Source organism: Astyanax mexicanus, chromosome 20, assembly GCF_023375975.1.
Source record: "Astyanax mexicanus isolate ESR-SI-001 chromosome 20, AstMex3_surface, whole genome shotgun sequence".
Taxonomy (NCBI): Eukaryota; Metazoa; Chordata; class Actinopteri; order Characiformes; family Acestrorhamphidae; genus Astyanax; species Astyanax mexicanus.
The window spans coordinates 5,413,370-5,439,114 of NC_064427.1; the positions used below are offsets into that span (position 1 = coordinate 5,413,370).

Sequence of the window (25,745 nt, forward strand, 5' to 3'; positions counted from 1 at the left end):
TGAGAACACTACTGCGGGTCTACAGCTAATTTTTACCACAGACTAATTTGTGTAATTTAATTTATATATTCTATGTAGTCAGATTTATTGTTTTTGGTAAATTAGTATATGTTAATGTGCTAGAGTTTTTAAGGTATTTAGCTCCCTCCTAAAAAAATAAAATAAAATAATAAGAAAGCACCATGATCTAGGTAGGATATCTGAATATCCTATATCACTGTATTAGCATAAATCTAGGTCATCCAGAACAAACAATGTTTTTTGGCAAGAGCTTTTAGACTCTTTGGCCCGTTTTTCTGCACTAGAAACGCGCACCCTCTCTGCTTTTAGACTCTTTGGCCCGTTTTTCTGCGCTAGAAATGCGCACCCTCTCCGCTTTTAGACTCTTTTCATGTTTTCTGCGCTAGAAATGCGCACCCTCTCCGCTTTTAGACTCTTTGGCCCGATTCTGACACCTAGCGTCCAAACTTTGAATCTCACATTATAAAAACCTGCTTAACAGCGGGCCGGCTTTCATTCTATTTCTAAAATACCTCGCGGGCCGCTCCAAAAACACCCCTGCCATAGGCGCTCTGTATAATATAATGTAGTAATGGCAGAATCTAACTGGACAGTAATTGTTCCTTTCCAAAAATGCCGTGCACTATTGGTCAATGTTTGTCCAGCGGATATTTATCCTCAGGTCCATTTAGAAGAAGGTAAGAGTTCATTGGTGGATTTGGGTAGTGAATAACAACATTTACATATTCAGCATGTTTTTTTTTTTACAGTGAACCATTTAAACAGCAAACCTCTCTGTAATCCAAACATTAATGTCCTTAACCCCTGAACCACTGCACTCCATAGATGTAGAAGTAATGAAATTACTCTTTAACAGATGAACAGTAGCAATCTGAGGAAATAAATTCATGTTGAGCTCTTGTTGATGTGTAAAGCCTGAGTAAAGTGTTAAATATTAACTCAGCCTGAGACACTGTGTACTCTGTGTATAGCTGAAATGACAATAAAAACCACTTTGACACTTTTGACACAGGTGTGTTTCTGCAAGCACCTGTAATACGATAACACAGCTTTCAGGAAGTGCCAGCCTTTTCTAGGCAAATCGAAACTTACGCTTGCCCCGTATAATATATGTGTGTGTGTGTGTGTGTGTGTGTGTGTGTGTGTGGTGTTTATGTAAAGCTGCTCTCTGTACCTCTGCACCCTGTGTGCAGCAGCTCTGTGTTCCTGGCTGGTGGAGAAGCTGTGTGGAGATGGCCTTCCAGCAACCTTTTCTGAATCCGGTGAGAAATTTAATCCAGCGTTAATTATTTTCAATATATAAAATGCTATATTTTTTATATTTGGGTTGACTTGACTGTCCAACCTTATCCAGCAGCTGCAGGCTTTCATTCCAGCCAAACAGAAGAACCAAATGTGGACTTCAGATAGTATGCTCTAAGATATACCAAACTCTGTAGTGCTGGTTTGGCAATATATGTCTAAAATATTACCATACTAACCTTTTTTGTAAAAACAGGACGCTTAAAGCTAAAAGGTTACCCAGCATTTATTTATTTATTTATTTATTTGTTTATTGTCCTTTATTTTCTATTTTATGAGAATAATGCATTGCCTTTTGAAAGTTTTTATATGTTGCTAATCCTGCAAAAAAAAAAAAAAAGCCTATAACTATTAAAACTGGTTCCTCTGCTAACAGGAAGCATTCTAAGAATGTTTAGCAAGGTTTTGAAAAAGGTGACAGGGGGATTAGCCTGTAACATTCCAGAAATAATGTTCCAGGAACGTTCTTGTCACGAAGTGACCCAGGCAGGGAGACGAGGGGGCGGACGCAAGTGCAGGTAGGGTGAAATAAATAATTATTTAATAACTAAATAACAATTAAGCAAAGAAACAAGGAACGAGTAACACTAAACAAAGAAACACAAATAACCAATAACCAAAACAAACGAGCGATAATAATAAACAAACCAAACAGGGCAGGGACATATAAACAAGGGAATAAACTAATAAACACAAAGCAGGGGTATATACAAGGAACTAGGGAACACGGAAATAAACAAGAAACTAGAAACATTAAACAAGAGATAAACAAAGGACAAGGGCTAAAGCTAAGAAAACGAGGGCTAGGCTAGAAAACACGAGAATGACAAAAACAACAGAGGAAGGTGCAAAGACCGACGGAGGACAAGGTGGCAGAGGAGGGCTATTTATAGTAACACAAACACACTAGAATTGGAAACACCTGGGGAAGGGGCGGAGCTACAAATGAGACACACATGGAAAAGTACTGAGACAGGAGCATGGGCGTGGTAGTGGGGGGAAAAGTGGACCTGACTACCCAGGGCCCGAGTAGGGAGAGGGGCCCATGAAAATCCAGGTTTTAATTTTTTCGCTCACGTTCCTTGTGTACTGGCATGGATAGAGGCCCACTGACTTTGAGAGTGTAGCGGGCCCTGAATTTGTTGCTACACCCCTGGACAGGAGACACAGGGGAGCACAGGTCACGTGGGGAAGACACACAGAGACACGAGACGAGGCCAAGATGTGACAGTTCTGAAAACCTTTGACATGATAATGGTTCACATCACAATTTTGTTAGAGTAATAACATTATGAAATAGTTAAAAGTCACATTCCCAAAACTATAAAAAATGAAAACATTGACACAAGTGACGTTGCAGCACCTTTACCAGAACGTTTAAAACGTTTAAATAACAATAAAAAATTAATAAAACTTGACATATTGTACATATTGTACATTCTAAGAACATTAATTGTAACGTTTAGAAAATACAAACATTCTATTTTTCAAAAATTGTTAGCTGGGTTTCCATTCTCCAATTATTTAAGTGCATATTAAAATTTTTAAAATTATGTACTTTTCCACTTTTAAAAATATACTTAATACACTTTTGTTTTACAATCTCATTTCTGTGTTTTGAAGTCCTATCTGATAGCTGTGTCTTAATTTTTTTTTTTTTATTAATTGCTCCCTTTTAGAGAATCCCCTTTACAGGCTGTATCCAGGGTGGCCTGTTTGAAGGGAAGTCCATCACTCTGACAGGACGAGTTCTGCCAGGAGCCGAGAGGTGAGCTGAGATAAAGATGATACAAAAACTTCCTACTGGAAAAACTGGTCTGGTTACTACACTAATAAAACACTGAAAATAGTACTGAAAATGGTCATAAAGGAAACACAATTGGTTTTATACCAAAAGTAGTAATAGAGATGCGTGAGAAAAGAAAAACCTAAGAAGTCTAAAGAACTTAGCCTAAAACTTAAGTTCTATTAAAAATATGACATTTAATACAGTAGATTAAAAATGTGCTTTTCTGTGGCATTACTCAAAGAAACATTTGAGGTTCCATTTTTTTATCGTTCAGATATTAAGACTCAACAATTTAACTGTGGTCCAAAATGAGTGCATTTACACAGACACACATACACACACACACACACACACACACACACAGTAATCAAATAATAATCAGATTTCTGCTTGACAGAAACCATTTTTTTTAGTGAACGTCTATAGTATCCAATTACATTTGTGTGCATGCACAGTCTCTCTGGATTTCTGCAGCTATAAAATTATTCAGGTGCTCATGAAAACAGCAGTAAACATGAAAAACTCTGAGTTTTGAGATTTAAAAAGGAGATTAAAAAGCCTGTATTTTATCTTAATCAGATTTCTTATCACACAGTAATCAAATTTTTTTTTGTGCATGTGCACCCTTAGTCTAAATTCTTTCAGTTTAGTGCAATTCTTAGTCATGCAATGCATGCAAATGTAACCAGGTAGGACAGATGTTTAAACAACAAATTGATCTTTGTGGTTCCGTGTTTGCAAAATGCTTAAATTATTGGCTAAATGCAAAACAGAAATCTGAGTAGTGCCAGATTTATGTGAATCAATTTCTCAAACAGAAATTAAGCATAGTCTTAGACCATATTTTGCTTTTAATAAAAATAAAAAACACCACTGATTGGGTTACTTTACCGGTTTTATTATTATTATTAAGTGCACTTAGTATTGGATTTCTAATCAGATTAGAAACAGATTAGACATTATCCAGAACTAAGAAGTCTACAACAAGTATATTATTTACACAATCATTTAAATAATCAGAAAACTGCAGTAATGCAGTATTGGACATATCTGTATATATATATATATATATATATATATATATATATATATATATATATATATATATATATATATGCCCATATGTATATGGATATAGGGAGGGAGTATTAACAGAGGCCCACAGGTGTGGGTGATTACGTCATTGCTGGGGCAACAGGTGGCAGGTGGAAGAAGGGCTCTAGTGGCCAGGTTGGGTAACACCCATGATAACGTCAAAAGGTGGTTGCCAGGTGTGCAGCTTTGGTCCAACATATTAGATGACCAACAGACAATGAGTATTTCTACATAAACTAAAAAAAAATCAATAATAAAATATTTCTAAAATTAAATTGAGCAGGTGTAAGGATCTGAGCCACTGGGTATCAGGGTAATGATTGTGATGACTGGATGACTGGGTTTTTCAAGTATGCAGCTTCCCTCTGCTGACAACTTTTATGGAGATGGCGATTTCATTTTCCAGCAGGACTTGGCACACTGCCAATGATATAAAAAAATGATATGCACCTGTATATTTGTATTTACCTTACCTTACCCTTAACCACTGACAACTTATATAGCATACACTCTAAAAAACAGAGGTACGATATGAGTACTTTTTTGTACTCGAAGGTACACTCTTTATAATTGTACTCTCAAAGGTACAATATTGGTCTTTACGGGGTCAGATTTGTTCCCTCTGAAGTACAAAGTCATTTCTAACAGCAATAAGTACAAATTTGTACCATTTAACCAGCCAAAGGGTACATTCAGTATTCTGCATCACTGTACTAATGAACAATATATATTTAAATTGCACATTTTTTATTTGAAAGCCAGACAATTTTGTATCATCAAGTTTTTGAGCCATATTCAGTTGATGATAATGTTTATAATCTTTATAATCTTTACTGGCACAAAAACCATGGGTACAAAAAAGGACTTTCACTGAAAGGTACTTTTTTGTGCCTCAATATAAGGTACAGCCCCAGCGACAAGCTTTGTACTCTTTTAAGTACAAATCTGTACTTATATTTCTTAGAGTGTAGTTTTTGCTGTTATCCTCTATAAATTTAAAGAATGTGATGTTTTTTTCAGGGAGGAAGAAGTGTAGACAAATGTCGTTATGTCTCGTGTTCTCAACATCTGTTAAGTTTGTAAAAATCCTGTAGTGTGGGTCATTCAAGATTCAAGATTCAAGATTTTATTGTCACGTCACAGAGTACAGGTGTACATGTGAGTGAAAAACTTGGGTGCAGATTCCCAGGCATAAGCTGGGTTGTCAGAATGTATTGCAGGCATGACCTGTGGTGAACTACAAAAGATTTAGATTTTTTAACTTTTAAACAAACTGAGGGCCTTTTTTTTACTTTACCAACAGGTTTCATGTGAACTTGCAATGTGGCACCAAGGGCTCCCCAGATGTAGCTCTCCACTTCAACCCTCGCTACAGCGGATTCTTTGATGTCGTGGTGTGCAACACCTTCCAGAATTCAACCTGGGGCTCAGAGGAGCGGAGCTCCAAGATGCCACTGCCCCGAGGTTCCAGCTTCACCCTCACCTTCTTGGTCAACCGTGATTCCTATTCGGTTAGAACGCATCTTACCTACTTACTTACCTGCTATATGAAGCTTGTCACAATGTAAACCATTTAGGTAACAACACTTTAAGTCACAAATGGTTGCTATGAAACTCTTTAAGAGTGTTTCAGATTACACACTGCATGGACTGCAATTATTTATTCCTCTAGTTTTACATATTCTCTATAAATAACTTAATTAAGCTATTCTTTTGACTGTATCTCAGGTGATTGTGAATGGAACTCATTTCCTGGATTACCTGCACCGTCTCTCCATCTCTCTTGTGAATGCGATCTATGTGGAGGGAGGTGTAGAGATCCATTCCATTGCTTTCCAGAACCCAGCTGTGAGTATCCGCAGAAGTAAAGTGTTTTAGAGGTGTTTTAGAAGTGTTGAAATCATGACCCGAAACATTAGAAGAAACACAGTCCACAAGGATAAATTACATGTACTATGGTTTATTTACAGACTGCCTGTGTCCCACAGCCTGCCTTCATACAACAGGTAAGCTTTTATAATTATCACTGTAAAAAAAAACATAACCCCAAGCAGAATTGCCAAAAAAAAACATAAGAGCAATTGGTAATTTTGGCAGGGTGGGCAGTGTCCCAATGTCTTGTTGAAAAATTAAATCCTCATCACCATCACCTGCAAACCATCACTGAGCATCAGTAAATTTTACATTTCATTTGTAAATCAAGGGAGCAGAGTCTGGAGGAAGAGTGGAGAGACACACAGTCCAAACTGCTTGAGGTCTAGTGTGGAGTTTCTACCAATCAGTGATGGTTTGGAGAGTCATGTCATCTGCTGGTGTTGATCCACCAAGTCCTTCTGCTGACAACTTTTACAGAGACGCAGATTTCATTTTCCAGCAGGACTTGGCACACTGCCCACACTGCTTAAAGTACCAATTGGTCTTGAATAATTTTATTATTCTAATTTTCTGAGACACTGATTTTTGGGTTTCCATTGGCTGCAAGCCATAATCATCAACAATAAAATAAATAAACGCTTTAAATATATCTAGTAGATATATTCTAATAGAATCTAATAGAATTTTTAATGATATTCTAATTTTTTGAGAGTGTATGTGTGTATATAACAGAAATATGTGTAAACGAAACAGCAGAATTACCAAAATGTGTGTGTAATTATTTTTTTTGTGTGTTTTGTGATTGATTATTCGCCTTTAATGCACAATCAATAGTGGAACAATAATTGCAAAATTGTTTATTTACAGAGTTATGGTGTCCCACAGACTGCCTTCATACAGCAGGTAGGCCTTTATAATTATTACTCAAAACTACTTGAAAACTACTGATTTATTATGTTAATCAGATTTCTGTATGAAAACTGACACAAATGAACAAGAAATAAAAGAAAAAGAACATTCTTTTAGAAAACAGAAAACAAAACAAAACAGCACAATGTTACAAATTCAGTTTAAATAGACAAATCGTTCAAATGAATGTCTAATGGAATAGAACATAACTAAATGTTTTTAAACAGATTTTAACTGATGTATTAAAACATAAATAAGAACATTCTTTACTTCTTTATTTGTAGGCCACCTTTGTGCAACAGCCTGTCTTTCAACAACCGGTAGGTTTTTTATGATTATCACAGAAATCTTATTATCTTAAATTCAGTCTTGGCTTGTTTTATGTCCATGTACTGACTGTGTAACATAGATCACACAGGTTGGAACATCCAACAGCAAATTTGAAGGAGAATTTTGGGTAAAAATAGTGTTGAATTCTTTACATGAGCGCTGTGTCACTTGCAGAGGGGTCAGAATAGAGGACGGAGCCGTAGACATCATAACCCAAAGCAGCAGCAGCATCATCAGCAGCAGCAGCAGAAGCAGCATGCAGGATTGTACCAGGTGGTCTAGCTCACACTGTGCTGCTTGTCTTGTCCAAAGTCTGGCTCTTATGATACCTAGGCTTCCTAATCAGCAACTACTCTGAAACTAATCTGCATGTCATGTGACCATAAATTGTTGGCTTGCATAACGTTTATGTGGTTATTTTCTGTACACTATATGGGTAAAAGTATTAGGACACCTGAAATCAAGGGTACTAAAAATTATTTATTCTGATTTTGTTGGAGTAACTGTCTCTACTCTCCAGAAAATGTGATTTCTGCTTGATTTCGGATCACTGTTGTAAGGATTTGATTGCACTCAGTGTTGGATGACCACCACCCCACCTTATTATCAACTCCCCAACTCATCCCCAACCTATCCCTAACTTATTCCCTACTCATCCCCAACATATCCCCAACTCATCCCAATTGTATTCCAATATCATCCTCAACCTTTCTCCAAATCATCCCCAATTTATCCCCAATTTATTCTGCATTTATCCCTAACTCATCCCAAACTTATCCCCAACACATCACAATCTTATTCCAAACTCATCCTCAACCTTTCCCCAAATCTTCCCCAACTCATCCCCAATTTATCCCCAGTTTATTCTGGACTTTGCCCTAACTCATCCCCAACTCATTCCAAACTCATCCCAATCTCATTCCAAACTCATCCTCAACCAATCCCAAACTTATCCCCAACTCATCCCCAACTAATCCAAAACTTATCCCCAATTCATCCTTAACTTTTCCTCAATGTATCCCTGACTTATCCCTAATTTATTCCAAATTTATCCCCAACTCATTCCCAACTCAAAAGTATCGGACAGAGAACACATTACCTCTCCACAGCATGTCTATTGGCACATCTTTGTCAGCAATGGGTGCATCTTGAGGCTTAAAGTAGCTGAATGCAATCAATAGTAGGGATATCCACACATGTACACATTTGTACATATAGTGTTATGTGTATAGTGTATTTTTATTATATTATAAAACATCCCTTTTTTATTTTCCTTTTTTTTGTTGTTGCAGGCACCTCCTCCATACAGCCCTCCACAGGCCTACGTAAGAACTACACGTCCCACAATCTCCTGCAATATCTGGACAGATTTAATTATTGAAACATATATACTTCTTAAATACACAGTTAGATATTTAGCATTCAAATCTCCAGCATTGTGCATTTTATTGTTGCAAATATTAATAATAATTTACTCTTTGTTAAGGTTTTCAAGAGTTTTTGTCATATTGCCCAGCCCTAGATATTGGTATATAATATTATTACATGCAGTGAGGTACTTTAATCATAACAAGTTAATCTGTATAGAGTTTTTAGTCAAACTGTTAATTTTTATGTTCTGTAACAATTTTAAAGGGCTTTTTATTGCACACTGCAGCCAAACCAGAGCTAGATTACTGTAAGAATCTATTTTCCACCAAAAACACCGTCAACAAACAGTTGGAAAGCAGTATAAACATGATGTTTCTAAGAATTTAGACAAAATAGTCAGTGATTTGTTTCATGCACTACTTCTCATGTCTCCACAGGTTATGCCGTACAAAACAATTATCCAAGGAGGACTTTACCCTGGGAGAACCATCACCATCCAGGGTTTGGTCAACCAAGATGCAAACAGGTGCTTGCACTGTATTGTCACTTCTTAAATCTCTTTAGTTTCTTCAGTTTGATAAAATTACCACATTTTGCGGTGGATTGAATCCCGGTAATGCAGCTTAACCTCAGCTGCCAGTACCCTGAGAGAGCAAAATTGGTCTTGCTCTCTCTGGGTGGGTAGATGGCACTCTTTCCCCTTATTAGTTTTAGGGTGAAGTCGATCAGCACAAGGTGTCTGTGAGCTGATGTAGCAGCTGAATGGATGGGACAGTTTGCCAAGCTAAAGAAAATTAGAAAAAAATAATTTCAATTTACTTTCAGTTTGAAAGTACCAGAATGTTAGCCTTTCACAAAAATAATGCTGCATATGTGTGCAATTAACTGTTTTATACACTGGGAAAAACTGTTTCTGAAGGGTCTACCTTACTGTACAGGTTCTGCATCAATCTGCGCTTCAACTCTGGCGTTGCTTTTCACTTCAACCCACGGCTCAATGACAACCAAGTGGTGCGCAACAGCCTGCTGCAGGAAAAGTGGGGTTCTGAGGAGAGGAACGGCGGCATGCCCTTCTACAGGGGCCAGCCCTTTACGGTACTGATAACACTGACTCATTCATAATGATGCTTGCTTAGCAAAAACCAGCTACACTTACAGAGACTTATTACACAGTGTTTTAGCTAACAGAATATTGTGAAAGGAGACCACACCACAATGCACTTTTTAAAAGTACTTTTCTCACTAGAGAGATCTCCAAAACTCCAAAACGGACTGTCACTTTAAATAGTTCTTCGTCATTATTATTTGCACAAACACAACAAAATTATTCAATGGTACTTCTGCTGGGAACCTTCCTGCCAGTTTAGGGCATTGAACTAGTGACCTTCTGGTTTTATAAAGCTTGCTTCTCTAATTTGTAGCCCTTGGTGTGCTGTAAGATCCCATGGTATATCCCTTAATCTTGTGTATAATAGCATATTAGAACCCTAGTGGGCAGTCGTGGCCTAAAGGTTAAGTAAGTGTGCTTGGGACCAGCAGGTTGCTGCTTCAATCGGCAGGAAGGTGGGGATGGGGGAATGAAGGGACAGCATAATAATTATGGTTTAGGTGTCCATAAGGAAGATGCCTAACACCCAATTACACCTCAGACGCTGTGGTGGCTTCCCACCAGTGTATGTTTCACTTTACAACTATGGATGGGTAAAATATGGAGGTTAAATTCACTAAAGTTTTCTGGTGTGTTACTTTTTTTTGTGTTTATTAGTTTACAGTGCTTTTGCATAGATGAGATGATGTTGATGATTTGCTATATTTGTGTATGGTATCAATGGTTGTTTTGACTTTTACTGACATTAGAACATCAATTTCAGGTGACCATCATCTGTGATACCCATTGCTACAGAATCATGGTCAACGGCACCCAAATGTTCACCTACAACCACCGATATACCCTGCTTCAGCAGATTGACATCCTGGAGGTGGAGGGGAATGTCAGTCTCAGTTCAGTCGTAGTATAAAGGAGGATTTTTTTTTTTTGTCTGAAAACCAGCATTCTCAGTACATTGTTTCTACCTTAATACCGTTTTTCCAAAATCTGACACTGTGTTTTGATATAGAACTTATTTGATATAGCACTTTGTGGGAGCCTGCCTCCCACTTTAAAGGTGAATTCCACCTTTAAACCACCTGTAAATAAAGTCAGTGAGTAAATAAAGAGTGGGTTTGGTGTAAAATGTTCCATTCTAAAGAAACTTTCAAATTCAGAATTGTTCTGGTTTGGGTTTAGAATGTACTGTACATTCACTTTTGAGGGAAGCGTGCATGAGGGGCATTGTAAGGTAAAATAGTCCCAAAAGAATAAATCCTAAAACATTAGTTAACAAATTAACATTTAACAATTAGTGATAAAATGAAGGTGTGGATAGTAAATAAAAGGGCTATATTTGTGTTGTAGTTTCCTTTCTATCTAGTTTCTTATTACCACCATTGTGAAGACTTTTAAGTCAACAGGTTTCTCTACAGTGATTCATTTTAAATCAAACCCACACTCTTAATAAGACATAAAAAATAAATACTTCTACCTCCAATTCGTCCAGATCTTACTTGTTTGAGGTGGCCACTCTATAAAAAGACCTGCCTTGTAGTTCCACCTTGCTGGTATTCAGACCATTAATTGGTGTTCAGTTGCTGTCCAGCTAATGGCTGGATAATATTGGGCCATGGACCCACTTTCAACCTTAATATGACACTAATGTGCTTTAAAAACTCTACTGAATACAACCCTGTCAGATAATACACTCATTACAACACCAAACACACTACCATGCCACTACAATGTCAGTGTCACCTTATTCATGTGTCTTTAACAGCAGATGAATGGAATGGATGGGGCTCACTTATAACTGATTAACTACTGTAAAATTGTGTCATTTTAATCTGTATGGTGATTGGAAATACAAACAACATGGTCCTAAATGGCTAGTGACTTTTGTAGACATATCTTGATACTGAAAATGTTTACATGACTTGTTTCTTTGGGTCATAACTGCAAAAAAAATCTTGTATTTAGTGCTAAGATATTTTTGGTAAGCAAATGTTTAATCAATTTGATTTGTAGAAGTCTTTATCGACCTTCAGAAATAGCATCTGCTTTATTGGTGGCAGTTATGTTCAGGACAGAGGTTGACATAATCAGTAATACAAAGTAATATATTAATCAGTAACACTAATAAAGATAATAAAATATTTAAATAAAATATAAAGCTCACTGTTTATTGCATCTGTGTGGTTTTCATATGTGTTTGTACCCCTTTAATGGTCAGTAAACATTTTTTGTGATCAAATCACTGTAATAAAAACTGCAAAATCCAACTTTGACTGTTTGACCTTATTCCCCTCTTTGAAAATAATGTCTTTTGTCTTTTGTCAACTGTAGTAGATGGATGTGTTGTAAATATACTGTATATAATTGCCAGAACTAACCCATGCCCTTCTTGTCTAAGTCATATTTAGCCCAGAATTGTCTGTTTTCCTCAGTATGGATTTAAATTGGGATGTTATAAAATCTACAATAGGTCTCTATTTTAATTTTGTCCATATAATGTAGCACAGAGCAAATCACAGTTGTTCAGTAATCGACTTGATTGTGTAACTTATGATGCTGGAGGTCAAACTAATAAAAAATGGAAATTTGGACATGCTGATGAACTACTCCTTCAACTGCTGTATAACTAGAGACTTTGTGTCTGTTTATTCGACTGCACTGACTGTTCTTTGACCATCACGTCGTGTCCGGTTTCTCCGTCCAGGCCTCAGCAATGTGTTCCGTTCATCTCCAACACACAGCAACAAGTCCGTCTTTCTTCTGTGTGTCTGTCTGACATTCTTACCATTATTGAATTGAGATCATTTTGGAGCATGTGATGGTAAAATGACTTTAGAGGAAAGACTTGGCTGGCAGTGAGAGGAGCATAATCTCTGCCTGATGAGAAAACATAAAACGCATAAAAGTTTTATATAAACAGTATATAAAAGCAAATTACCGAGCTTTATAGATATGATGCTGCAAATTGTAAACTAACACTCTACAATGGGCAACTAAAGAGTGGGCTTATAGTAAGTAGAACTATTACGAATTATGTCAGTTCAGGGGAACTGTGGAGGTCAAGATGAGAAGTGGGAGACCAAGAAAAACATCTCACCAGCATAGATGTATCTGGGATAGATTTGTCTTGATTTGGAGTGTGCATAGTGTCCTCTAGTGGCAGATCTAAGAAAGTGTCCATCATTACCTGTTCATTTCACTAAGTGTGTCCTTTCAGTGTGGTTTGAATGGAAAGCATGAACTGCAGCCATCATAGAAGAAGCAAAGTTTTTAATTCTAATCCTAAACATTATACTGAATATTCTAATAATAACATTAATCTTAATCCTTACTGTGATATTTCCTGAGACAGCATTTACCCATATATTGTTCATCACCTTTACTAGGGCTGTAACAGTGCTGTGAATTTCTCTAAAATCAAAATAAAAAAATCCATAAATATTGTTTTCATTCAAAAAAGCCTAAAGCTGCGAGAAAACAATTGCTTTTTAAGTAATTTACTCCTAAAAAATAGATTAAAAACTGGTCTATAATTGTGCAGAACAGAACAATTAAAACTTTCTTTTAATAAAGAATCAAGTGTTTCTTTCTTAATAGTCTCACAACTGCAATTTTGAGTTTGTCTGGAAAGGTGCCTGTTTCTTTTAAAGAGTTTACAATGTTAAAAAAAAACTGCATGACTAATTTTTAGAGATCTGACTAAACGTTTAAAACTGATCCATTGTGTTCTGCTGATGGAAACTTCAATCCATTGATGGTTCATTTGTGGGCAAGATTTGCTTGGCAATAATTCATGTTTATATTAAAAAATATGGCACACTCGCTGCACTCTGATGAAAACGTCTCTGTAAGATATACATTAGTTAATTTAGAATCAGGCCATCAATGATTTAAAAAGAGCATGTGATTTATGTTTATTTTCTGCCATGCATTTTGAGAAGTAGGTAAATCTTTCTGCTTGTGCTGCAGTTGTAAAGATTTGAATGCAATTTTTAAGCATTATAAAATTTATAATATGTTTAGTCTTTCTCCACTGCTTACTGGCTAATTCAGTAGGGCTAAGGTATGATATGCTTGTGTGCTGCTTGTGTGTTAAATTTGTAAATTTGTAAAAAAAAAAAAAAAAAGTGTTTAAATACATCTGAAGGGGCCCAGTGATCTAAATAGAGATAGAGCTGCTGACAAGGGAGCTGTGTCTGGCTCTAAAGCAGTCGTTGAATTAAGTCACTTTTGTAGGTTAAAACCATCATTCTAAACATACAAGCCCCAAACATACTCCTAACCATTACCATTTTAACTATAACCATAACCGTAAAATTTATAATAACCCTATTAGGGGTGGGCGATATGGCTCTAAAATAATATCACGATATTTCAGGGTATTTTTGAGATAACGATATACGATATAGGAAAACTAAAATAATAAATTCATTTCAGGAATATAGTATAATAGTATAACAGTATAATCATAATGTGGCAAAATAAATAATATAGCATTAAATAATATAATGCAGCAAATAATATTGCAGAATATTTAGTGCATGCATATTAACTGCAAACTAAAACAAATATACAATAAATACACCTAAAGCTTCACAGTAAATAAGAGACTACTTTTAAGACAGAACAGCACTGTTATCACAATATGGATTTTTAATATCATGATATTTCTGTGTCACGATATATTGTATATGATATAATATTGCCCACCCCTAAACGCTATTATTCCCAAATATAATCCAAAGCCGAACCATTTTAACTGTAGCCATAACCTTAAACTTTACCAGATGTTCTACCATTCTATCTCTAACCATAAAACCATAACATTAAACATACCAGCCACAAACCCTAACTCTAACCACTAACCCTAACCCCCAGCAGCTGGAATCTGATCTCTCGCTCTCTAACACACGCGCACACACACGCGCTCACGCGCGCGCAGACTCTCACACCGCTGTGCGCGTGCGCAGTCTCTCCCCTCTCGCAGCCGCTTCATCACTGGTAAGGAGGATTCAAACTTCCGCCAGTGTCATGGCGGCGTGGTGGTGTTTCGGATGAAAAAAAGAGCGAATAACAGCCCGCCCCCCTCCTCACGGCCCCGGAGACGGACTTCGAGCGTTATCGGGAGGCTAAAGGCAGAAAAAGGGGGCCGCTGGCCGAAGAGAGGGGTGAAAGTCGGCGGCTATGGCGGCGCATAAACCCGTGGAGTGGGTTCAGGCCGTTATTACCAGATTCGACGAGCAGGTAAGAAGCGCAGCGCCCAGAGAGGAGAAGACAGTAGAGGAGCGGGCGGCTCTTTTGTGGATAAACCCGAGATTATAGAGCCTCGGAGCGGCTGCAGGACTGTGGCTAAGGCTCTTACGGGGGAGTTGGGTGTAAATAGCTGTGATTTAGCCCGCCCGGGAGGTTGCTGGAGCCAGGGCAGGATCAGGAGCTCAGCCCGCATCCGAGAGAAGGAGAGTCTGCCTGGCTGTCTCCAGGCAGCGGCTGGGGGAAGGAGTTTAAGCCGCTGAGTGTAGCTCTGGCTGTGGACAGCGCTAAGGACAGACTCAGGACCTGTTATTCTTCATTCTATGGTTAATTTCTTTAATTTCGGCTGCTTGTTTCTTGCTAACAACAAGAGCAATGCTCTGGAGAGGGGTTTCAGCTCTGTTGCCCTTCGTTGGCTGTGAGGAACAAGGCTAAAGCACCGAGAACTTGACATTAACGTTGTCAAACAGCCGGATAGCTCAGTGTTTAGCTTCTGCAGGAGCTGCGAGCGTGATTGTAGCTCAAGCAGTGTTGCTGTGGTAGAGAGATGCTGGTTGCTAAGGTGTTGTTAGCTATATGGTGGAATGCTAATCTAGCTAATACAAGCTAATAGGTTTGGGTAATAGAAAGAGCTGTGTCCACAAACTTTTGGCTAAAGGTTGTAGTTTAAATCCAGTCCTAGCAGCTAATGAGTATGGAGAGTAGGTCGATTCTTTCCATTACAATAAAATCAGACTAAAAACTAAATTAGACTAAACTAGCTAGATATCCATTAAAATAGATGTGCACTGATTTGTTGATGTGCTTCTACTGGTCAGATTTAAAGGGGCATTAAAACTAGACTAACGTTACATATCATCAGATGACAAACAGCTCTGGATAAAAATAAGAGACCACTTAATGATGGTGTTTTTCCTTGATTTTACCAAATTGAAAACCTCTGGAATATAATCAAGAGGAAGATGGGTGATCACAAGCTATCAAACCAAGCTGAACTGCTTAAATGTTGCATCCGGAGTGGCAAAAAGTAATCCAAAAGCAGTGTGCAAGACTGGTGGAGGAGAACGTGCCAAGAAGCATGAAAGATGTGATTAAAATACAGTGTTATTCCACCAAATATTGATTTCTGAACTTTTAAAACTTTTTGAATATGAACTTGTTTCCTTTGCATTATTTGAGATCTGAAAGCTCTGCATTTTTTTGTTGTTATTTCAGCCATTTCTCATTTTCTGCAAATAAATGCTCTCAATGACAGTATTTTATTTGGAATTTGATCACATGATGTAACTAGGCTGGAAGCAGAGTGAGGTCACTTTGTTCTCGAGATCATATTTTTGTCCATATTGTGCACACCCAGTTTCCTTCTACTTACTTGATGCAAATTAACTTTAGGCAGCATAGACTAACGTTATTGTAAGCAAAAATGTTTGCGGTCATTTACAATCTTTTTTTGGGACAGGCCATATCCAGTCTAATGAAGTTAAAACAGCATTCCTGACTTTTTCCTCCACACGTTTGGGAGTGCAAACACAACAGACAGTTCGTTTAGAGCAGTGCAGAGTTTGAGCATCTTAGTGTCCATTGACAGTCACTTAGTCACTGTTTTTTACAAGTTGGATGGATGCCTATACAGAGTACAGGGTTGTGTAGGGTAGTATGTGTTATCCTAGGAAGTATTTGAGAGTTTAATGATTATGTAAGCTGGCCTCAGCAGCCTGTGAATGGGTTAGTTGTGATGCTAGCAGCTGGCCGCAGCAGTGTGTAAGTGGGTTAGCCATGATGCTAACTGTATTCTGAGCTGTATTACTCACTGCCAACTAATGACGGCTCACTGAACGCTGCACTGCTTAGTTATGGTACGTTCTGTTTTCAGGTCCTGAAAATCTAGTGCATCCCTAGTTAAGGGACTCTTAACTGCTATAGTGCAGTTGCATGTACTGCTAGTTACTCAAACCCCAGTTTGACTTTGGGTAAGGCAGTATTATTATTATTTTTTTTATAACCTTTTAATCCAGTTAGTTTTGGTTTCGGTTTGCAATTTAGCGACTCAATGTTCAAGACAGATATAACTGACCCCATGTGCAACCATACCTCATTGTTGACAATAGCATGCCACAACTTCCTGTTAGTGGTCGGAAAGTCCGAATCAGGCCAAAAAAAAAAAGAAGAGAGATTTCACACTGCAAATTAACTGAATCATGACTGAGACCATGTTTTTTTGTGGTGGGGCAAGTATAGCCTGTATTGGAGCAATTTCAAAAATACACAGATATACGTTTTCGAAAAATATATAAATGCTTAGTTTTAAATGTAACAATATCATAGTTTGGATATAAAAACCTAGATTGGACCTGTAAAGTTGAAAGTTGTCACAACTTTTCTTTCTGGCCTTCTGTGTGCCCAGATCCGGTCTCTTCACAGTTTAATTGATTTAATTAACATTACACTTACTGTAGGCCAAGTAAATCTGGAGTGTGGGGTACATTTAAAACTTTGTGTATTAGGATTTGCCAGGGTGTGGCTCATTTAACTTTAATGAAAGCATAAGAAAGATTAGCATGGCATCTTAATGCTAAGCCTGGTCCTAAACTCACAATAATCTCAAAATAGGATTTTGCTGCTGGCTTTAGTTTGACTGAAACCTGCCTTTTACTGTGTGTGTGTGTGTGTGTGTGTGTGTGTGTGTGTGTGTTAAGTTAAATGATTGGGGCATTGTGTGTCTAACAATAGGAAAAGATTCTATTTAGAGCTTTAATGAACAGCCAAGATAAGCTATCATTGATAACAAAATAATTGATTGAGGTAAATATCTGGATACACGTGGATGTCAACATTTTAGATGTGACAACCTTATCTTATTTAAAAAACAAATTAAAGAAATATGCTTATTGTTACTCCTTTATGACAATGTTGCAGTGGTGCCTTGGAAAGTCTGGGTTACTTTTAAGTGCTTTTGAATAGTCAGGTCTTGTAGTTTGTATGTCCGTAGGAAGGTTGGATCGCTGTAATAAGGTTAAATCCGGAAAACTGGGTTAGAGCACCTCTAAATGGCAAGGCAAGTTGGGTTGTCCCGGACAGGAATGATGAATGCCTATTTGTTATGGCATGAGCAGCAACAAAACCATAAACTGGCAACAGGGCATTGGAAGACCAGGACGTTTTGGGCTTCAGTGTGTCAAAATACAGTGTGGTGCCCCATGCTAAATAAGGCAGAGAGGTCAGAGTGCCCGTACTCACTTCTGCCCACCATGGAATGTGCCTACATGTAAACAGTATACTGGAGTTTACAGAACCCAACCATTGAGTGATAAAAGACGGTGTTCTTGTCCTATGAATCCTCTTTTCTTTAACATCACATGGGCAGCCGAGTAAAAGCCAATTTATGTATGTGCTTAACCTACACTGTAGCCTACATGTGTCTAGCAAGAATGTGCTACGCAGCGGAACGCGTTTATACTTCTGTCTGCATGTATCAGTGGCTCTGCATCGCTCTGCAGTTTAAAGACGCGTAGGCTACAGCATAGGTTCGATGTAGAAGTATAAATTTAAGAGTTTAGAGTTTTCCCAGTTTAGAGATGCAGTGAAATAAAGCATTTAGCTGCATGCTTGTTTGAGTGCCAGGCATAATTTTTTGCAGGTTTTGATAAGTTTTTCCACTTTTTCCATAATTCCATAAATGCATGAATTAAATAGCTTAAATGTATTTTTCTCAATTACAAAACTACAATTCATAAATCATTTTAAACACTGAACATTTTGCAGTCCGTTCAAGTCATCCTATGGTTGGAACAGGTGGTCTGATACATAGCACCTCCAACTCACGGTTTACAGGATCTGCTGCAGCATCTTGCTACCAGGTATTGCAGAAATCACCTTCACAGGTCTTCGGAGGGAGCTGTTTTGGTGGCCCATGGCACGCTTCTTTTACGAGAACATGCATCTTGAATGCCATGGCCTGGAAGTTTAAGCTCAGTCGAGTGAGAAGCTCCTGCTCTTAAGAGTCCTTCATTAATGACTGGAGATGCCCCAGTTGGAGTGTTTGTGCTGGATGTGTAAGAAGCAGTGCGTCCCCCTCTCAGCCCCAAAGGTAAGCCTCTGATGTGTTTCCGAGTGCTCCGGGCAAGGGGGTCCACTCAGGTCTGGTCTGCTCTCCATTCCCCCAGTGGCTTCTGCCAAAGTGCTCACAAGGAGAGGAAGGAAAGGGGCTTGTCTGTGACCTGAAGGGAATTTTGAACTGCCCCTGTGAAACAAAGTGACCCAGTGTCTGCCGGACTGGCATGAATATGAATGTCAACAAGCTCTGTGTGTGAGGAAGAGTGAGGGTTTGCCTGTGTTCCTTTTTTTAAATGTCCGGTCTCGAGATTTCCATTTTCTGTTCCCAGTGTTTGGGTGAGCACTTTTTCTCTGTTTGGGGTCAGGGAGGTCAATGGGTACAGTAGTAGTCCACTTTTTTCAGTTGAGACGATATCAAAACTGTGGGTATACCAATCTAATCCTGATACGTTCAACCCTGGGGCTCGAAAATGAAGAATACACCAATTAACATAATAACATACCCCTGATTGCTTCAAAACTTGCCCTACAGTTACGTCTCAGATATGCAGATGTGTAAATTATTACAGATGTTGTCTGATTGGACATTGGGCCAAACCACAAGAGTGCTTTTCCTACAGACTCTCAAATGATACTTTTGGGTAGTGTACCTCTTAGTGAGAAATTGTTGATGGCTAGAAATCAGTAATGCTGTACTCTAAACATTTTGCCCAGTTGACGGACTTCAAGAGGGTCCACAATATTGGACATTGGAGATGAGCAAGATGGTTGTTTTGACAAATCAAATCAAAACATCACCTTGGTTTACAGTGTTCTTGTAAAGGAAAAACCTGGACTACTATAAACTGGAACTGTTTTGTCTTTAGAGACAAATCCATGTTTCGTATGAAATCTTAAGATGGTCAGATTTGAGTATGGAAGCCACATGGGTAGTGCTTCAAACCTGTATGCCACAAAACTCAACTATATCTTATCTTGTATCCAGACTAGAGGCAGCTCAACAGGGTTGTGTGTAGCTTAACAGTTATGCAGTTTTACCCAGTAAACTTATTCTTTCACTTAAAAGTAGTTTTCCATACAGGAATTAAGCGTAGTCATAGACTGTATGATCTTTTCAGTGGAAAATCTCCATTCAAAATTCTGTGTACTATAAAACTAGGCTTAATTCCTTTCTGGGGACACTATCTTGTAAAGTTTCATTACATCTCATTCCAACAACTTCTCCTTCTTTGTGGGCTGTGTTTTTTTTTTTTTTTTTTTTTATGAATGAGGGTATTCTACTGAACTGTGACTGCATAATCCGTTGAACCCATAGTGGCCTCTTATAAAAGTTTCATCTTAGTCTTCCTCTAGCTTGTGTTCCCACCAAATTTCATGCCACTTGACAAACACACACCTGTTCTGATTTAGTCGCTGCAGTGTAAAACCAATAATCCACAGTCCACTCAATAATGCAGAGCCCATCATATTGACTAGGTTGCGTGCAAACTTTTGACTGGCACAGGTGGTCATTTTTGTACTTCTGCATGTTTCTCTTCCCTTGCACTAAGTTGGCCGACCTCCACTGCGGCCTGACATGTTTCATTTGGTTTGGCTGCTCTTCCTCTGGCAGCAAGTCGTCTCTTGGCAGGCCGGTGGTGGGTTCCCCTCGAACCCAGGGGCTGGGTGGAAGTGAGGGGGACTCCCGCCTGAAACAGATGTTAGTTGTCCTCGCCCCCTCCTTCTGGGCTAATTGATTATAAGCCGAATGCATAGCGGTGAAGAAGCATGATGACTACTTTTAACTCTGCCTGCGTGTCTGTGTGTGTCTTTGGGCTGTTGCAGGTGTTCATCTGCGGCCTGGAGGGGTGCAGCACTGCGCCAAAGACTTCTTTGTTCCTGGGTGTGGGTGGGTGGGTGTGTGAGTGATAAAAAGAGATGAAGCCTGGGGCCTCTGAGTGTCCCTCCGGCCCCTCTGGGCTTCCCCGGCTCTTTGCCCTCTCTGCTGGACTCAACTGCCTGCTTGGCCAGCTGCTCGTCCTGATTGTTGGATTGTTGGAGCGGTGCTTTTACTCAGAAAATGACCCACCAATGATGGAGATAGAGGCTTTCCATTGCGTGGGGCCATTGTTAATTTAGGGCTTGGCGATACAAACAGAAAGCTGTATTGTTATCTGCTGCTATGTGGCCAATAATATGAAGTTTGAATAATAGTTTATAGAATTTGATTAAATTGTTTGCCTAAAAATTGTAAATGGATGTAATTTATCACTGACCCACGATTCAGTCGATTAATCAAGACAGGTTTATCTGATTTTTGCTTGTTTAGTTTACATAGGAAATGCTAGGTTAATGCTGCTAACTATTGGTAATACTTAACTTAGAATGTTGTCATCAAAATAGTCTCTATAAACACATTCCCAAACTTTTTATTTTACTTTTTTGCAACGATCCATACTATGATTTTGTGTAGAAGTGCACCCAGAGTTAACCCACACTGTCATGAAATAGTAGTATAGTACTATTCTTTTTTTATTCATATTTAATAAAGCCATTAAGATTCATCTCCAATGAACCATCAGTAGGATATATTTGCCACTGGTTATGATGTCACCACTGTGTTTGGTTGCACAGATTTTGTTTTTCTTAATATGGGGTGTCCCAACGAAGGCTTTCTTTAATGTATCAGGTATCAGCTATGTTAAGCCTGATCCTGTTCCAATCTTTTGTTTATTTTTTTTTCTGCTGTGAACTAGTGCAGCAAACTTTTTGCAAAAAAATAAATAAAAAAATACTACAGTGTTTTTAAAGAGCTGTGAGCTGAATGATCTGGAAGGTCAGTCAGACTGGATTATAAGTCACTAGTAGCTATGGGCATATCAGAAATATTTATATATACATTTAAAACCATTTTATACAAGATATAAATAAAGACCGTTATGTAATATTGCGGCTGCTGTATGGGCTACCATCTGAGTGTGATTTATTTCCAAAAAAAGAATGTATATGGTTTGTTTGTGTGAAAATAGTTAGATTTCCAAAGGGATCATAAAAAAATCATAATTAAAACATCGTAAGTAAAAGAGCATTTATCATTCATCATAATCCAGTGCATTTTACTGAGCCAGTAAAATATGTACTTAATACACAGTAATCTAGTCACTTTAAATATGCCATGTTTTTTGTTTTAGTCTAAATCAGCAGCATTCCTTATCTAAACTGTATGGCTTCATGCTTATATCCAAAATTATTTTTTAGACCTGTTATTTCTTTCTTTCTGTCTTTTTAGCTGCCTGTAAAAGTTGGACAACAAAACACTCACACCAAAGTCAGCACAGAGCACAACAGGGAATGTCTCATAAACATCTCCAAGTACAAGTTCTCGCTGGTCATCAGTGGCCTCACCAACATACTAAAGAATGTGAACAATATGGTGAGTACTTATTTTTGTATCTCAGCTTTCTTTGTTTTTTTATAGCAGCATTTAACCATAAATATATTTTCCTGCTTTTTAGAAGTTAACAAACTTTCTTCTCTTTCTTGCAGAGAATATTTGGAGATGCCGCGGAGAAGAACCTCTATCTTTCGCAGCTCATCATCCTGGACACGCTGGAGAAGTGCCTTGCGGGGGTGAGCTGCTTTCACTCTGTCTTTCTCTTTGTCTCTCTCTCTCTCGCTCTCTTTCTCTATTTTCTTGTTTTTTTGTAAATCGTTCTCTCCCTGTTGTTCCCCATCCTGAGGCCTCCGCAGCCCCCAGAGATGCGCTGCTGCGTCTGCCAGCTAAAGCAGATGAGTTTTGCAGGTGCTTCCTGGTCTTGCCGTTAGCCTCCAGCGGGACTGCCCCCACTCCTTCAGCTCTAACGTTGCACTGGGCTTGCTGTCTCTGTGTCCGCTTGGTTGCCAGTCCTTCAGCGAATGATACTTCTGAGAATTCAGCAATGTCCAGCAAAATGACTCCTTAAAGCTGCACTATATGTAGCATTTTTACTCGAAAAAGCAGATTTCCTTTTAATGCTTTACTGACTGTAAAAATAGTAAGATAGTATCTAACATTGCAACTCTTAACACACTAGTAAGTGCACTATGTAACTTTGGAGCATTTTGCATCAACACAATATTACAGGATTTTATAGGCAAGGCAAGTTTATTTATATAGCACCTTTCATACACATCATTGAAAGTGCTTTACAAATTAGAAAATACACAGAGAAGTCAAATTAAAAAACATGTTAAAGAATAAAAATAAGATCTATAGAAATATAACTTATGCTAAAGCCTCAGTCCATATGTTTCTTTTACCTTTAGTTATGGTTCTGTATATCTCAGCCTGTCCTAACTTGCATGTGTAAAAATTTTGCTGGAGGGGGTAGCCAAAAGAAAGGGCTTCTTTTACTAGGATCATTCTTTTATTGTCTTCATTGCAATATCAAAATATGGGAATTTATATTCTTTCTGATGCAGTTTAGTAATATAATAACTTGGCTTTAAATCGATTTTAATTCTTTAGGAAATAGAAAAATGTGACTAGAGGAATCATGAATAATTATCATTGTTATTGTTATTAGTGATTTTTACTTAATAAAATGATCAACATTTACTAACAGTTACTTTATGCAAACAGAGGCAAGGCCACTCTTTTCCATTTCTCTATGCCAGACTTTGGACCCAAAGTCCTTGTTGTAGTGTGGCTCTTGTATTGTATTGGAGACTGAAGGGAAACTTAAGCTTAGGACGCATCAGGCAGAAGCATTAGGCAGAATACAGTGTACTGGGTCTGGACTGAGCTGGACTTGGCTATATCCTCTCACAGCCTGGAAAAGTGCAGTGAAGACTTGGGATGCTCGCTTTGGTGGTCCTCAGTGTGTACATGTGGGTGGTGTCCTTGCACACTCAGCAAATTTGCACCAACAATTTGTCCTCTTTTGAACTCTGGTATGTCACCCATAATGTTGTGTGCATTGCAATATTTTAAGCAAAACTGTGCTCTTACCCTGCTAATTGAACCTTCACACTCTTACTGGTGCAATGTGCACTTAATTAAGCAATTATTTGCTTCTCCACCTTTTGGCTCTTCTTTCTGTGTTCTTTAAATAACCCTACAGACTCCGTTGGCTGCTACAAAATCCAAAACAAACAGAATGGGTCAGTATGGTTGTTTCTGCTCCTGTTCAGAAGGCTCAGATGGCACAGTGCTGTTTGGCCCTCAGCTTTATACATGGCACAATAGTAGGACCTTGTGACTGAAGCCTGACTCTCTCTCGCTCTCTCTCTTCTTTTTTCTCATGCATTCTCTCTCACTTTTTCTCTTACTTTTTCTCACGCTCACTCTGTGTCTTCCTTTAATTGAAAAGGAAAAAGAAAAAAAACAACTTGTAACCACGTGACCAAAGCTGTGAAACTCATTGATGCTGCTCTATAGACATTGTAGAGTGTAGTGGTTAATGGACCCATGTACAATATAAACATACTCTTTCTCTCTCTCTCTCTCTCCCTCTACCTCTCCCTTAGTATCAGTAGTATATATTGTCATAATATTTGTTTTCATGCTCTTTTCAAGCTCTTAAACATGTGCTTAACAAAATGTGAGACTGTCTGCCATGGAAGCTGAGGCAGAGCTGGTTCATGCAACATGACAATGACAATGAAGTCAAGTCAAAACCTGGATATGAATCCTATTGAGATCCTGTCAGGTGACCGATATTGTCCAAGCCATTACGTGGCGGGCCACAAAAAAAAGGGGAATTCTGTTCCTAGAGAAATATCTGTAACTTTTGATCAATTAGGTTTATTTTAATGAAATTTCAAATGTTGTCTAAGTTTAACTTTGATTTACTCTTGTATATGTTCTTCATCTCTCATCTCCAGCAACCCAAGGACTGTATGCGCCTGGATGAAACCATGCTGGTGAAGCAGCTGCTGCCGGAGATCTGTCACTTCATCCACACGTACAGGGAAGGGAACCAGTACGCCGCCGAGCTGCGCAACTCTGCCTCCGGGGTGCTGTTTTCACTCAGCTGCAACAACTTTAACGCCGTCTTCAGCCGCATCTCCACCAGGTTTAAACACCTGCATGTTTAATTTAAGGGCAGTGTTTGAGTACAGTAATGAAATACAATGTGGGGGGCCAAGCAGGAGGAAGGTCCCTGATCAACAAGCTGTGTAAAAACCACTCTGAGATGATACTGGAATTTTTGTGGCATTTTGGGGAATTTATGAGAGAGAGTGAAATAAATTACATAAGGTATCAGTATGTCAAAACAAATGTACCAAATAAATCCCCTAAATTGATTGCAGTGATTTTAGTATTACCTTGCTCTACTTGTGGTGTAGGTATTGTGGCATCATTGGTATTTCTTTTTGATAAATTACATTACCGGTACTTTTCATTAAGTGGTGCAGTAAACTTTTCCCACAGTTGCAGTGGTCATACCAAAGGACTTCCTCTAATGACACAAAGCTACCCAGACACAACATGTGTAAAAAATAATAGACTTAAACTAGGTCTGAATCTTTACATGTTCACATTTTTATAAAAGACCACTGAAAAAGACTTAAGGTTGCTGTGATGGGTTTTGTTTTAAATGTAAGAACCCCCCCTACTGTTAGGAACCAGAAACCATACCAGCTGTGAAGCATGGGGTTGGAGGTGTCATGGTTTGAATTGCT

General features: G+C 38.4%; 2 protein-coding genes across 3 annotated transcripts in view; both read left to right on the forward strand.

Moving 5' to 3' along the window:
* The first annotated feature begins 1,154 nt into the window (after positions 1-1,154).
* Positions 1,155-12,064, forward strand: LOC103047365 (galectin-9). 2 transcript variants are annotated; one of them, XM_007244757.4, is made up of 12 exons: positions 1,155-1,283; positions 3,003-3,091; positions 5,511-5,718; positions 5,936-6,055; positions 6,178-6,213; positions 6,950-6,985; positions 7,276-7,311; positions 7,496-7,594; positions 8,614-8,646; positions 9,130-9,218; positions 9,631-9,787; positions 10,564-12,064. In XM_007244757.4, exons 1-12 carry the CDS (start codon positions 1,254-1,256, stop codon positions 10,708-10,710), a joined length of 1,080 nt encoding a protein of 359 aa, XP_007244819.3. In that variant the 5' UTR covers positions 1,155-1,253; the 3' UTR covers positions 10,711-12,064. The 2 variants fall into 2 exon arrangements, with proteins under 2 accessions (XP_007244819.3, XP_007244820.3); XM_007244758.4 differs by lacking the exon at positions 7,496-7,594 and having other exon boundaries at positions 1,159-1,283.
* Positions 12,065-14,764: 2,700 nt separating this feature from the next.
* Positions 14,765-25,745, forward strand: part of nf1b (neurofibromin 1b) — an 80,214-nt gene continuing 69,233 nt past the window's right edge. Inside the window, exons 1-4 of the mRNA XM_022680977.2 lie at positions 14,765-15,041; positions 22,369-22,512; positions 22,626-22,709; positions 24,945-25,135. Coding sequence (XP_022536698.2) covers positions 14,982-15,041; positions 22,369-22,512; positions 22,626-22,709; positions 24,945-25,135 — 479 coding nt within the window. The 5' untranslated portion in view covers positions 14,765-14,981. The remainder of the gene's footprint in view (positions 15,042-22,368; positions 22,513-22,625; positions 22,710-24,944; positions 25,136-25,745) is intronic.

Bases quoted from the DNA above. Each gene is read 5' to 3' on its own strand.
- LOC103047365 (XM_007244757.4), top strand. From the start codon at position 1,254: ATGGCCTTCCAGCAACCTTTTCTGAATCCG. The intron at 6,986-7,275 runs GTAGGCCTTTAT...CTTTATTTGTAG, and splicing joins AGACTGCCTTCATACAGCAG to GCCACCTTTGTGCAACAGCC. The intron at 8,647-9,129 runs GTAAGAACTACA...ATGTCTCCACAG, and splicing joins ACAGCCCTCCACAGGCCTAC to GTTATGCCGTACAAAACAAT.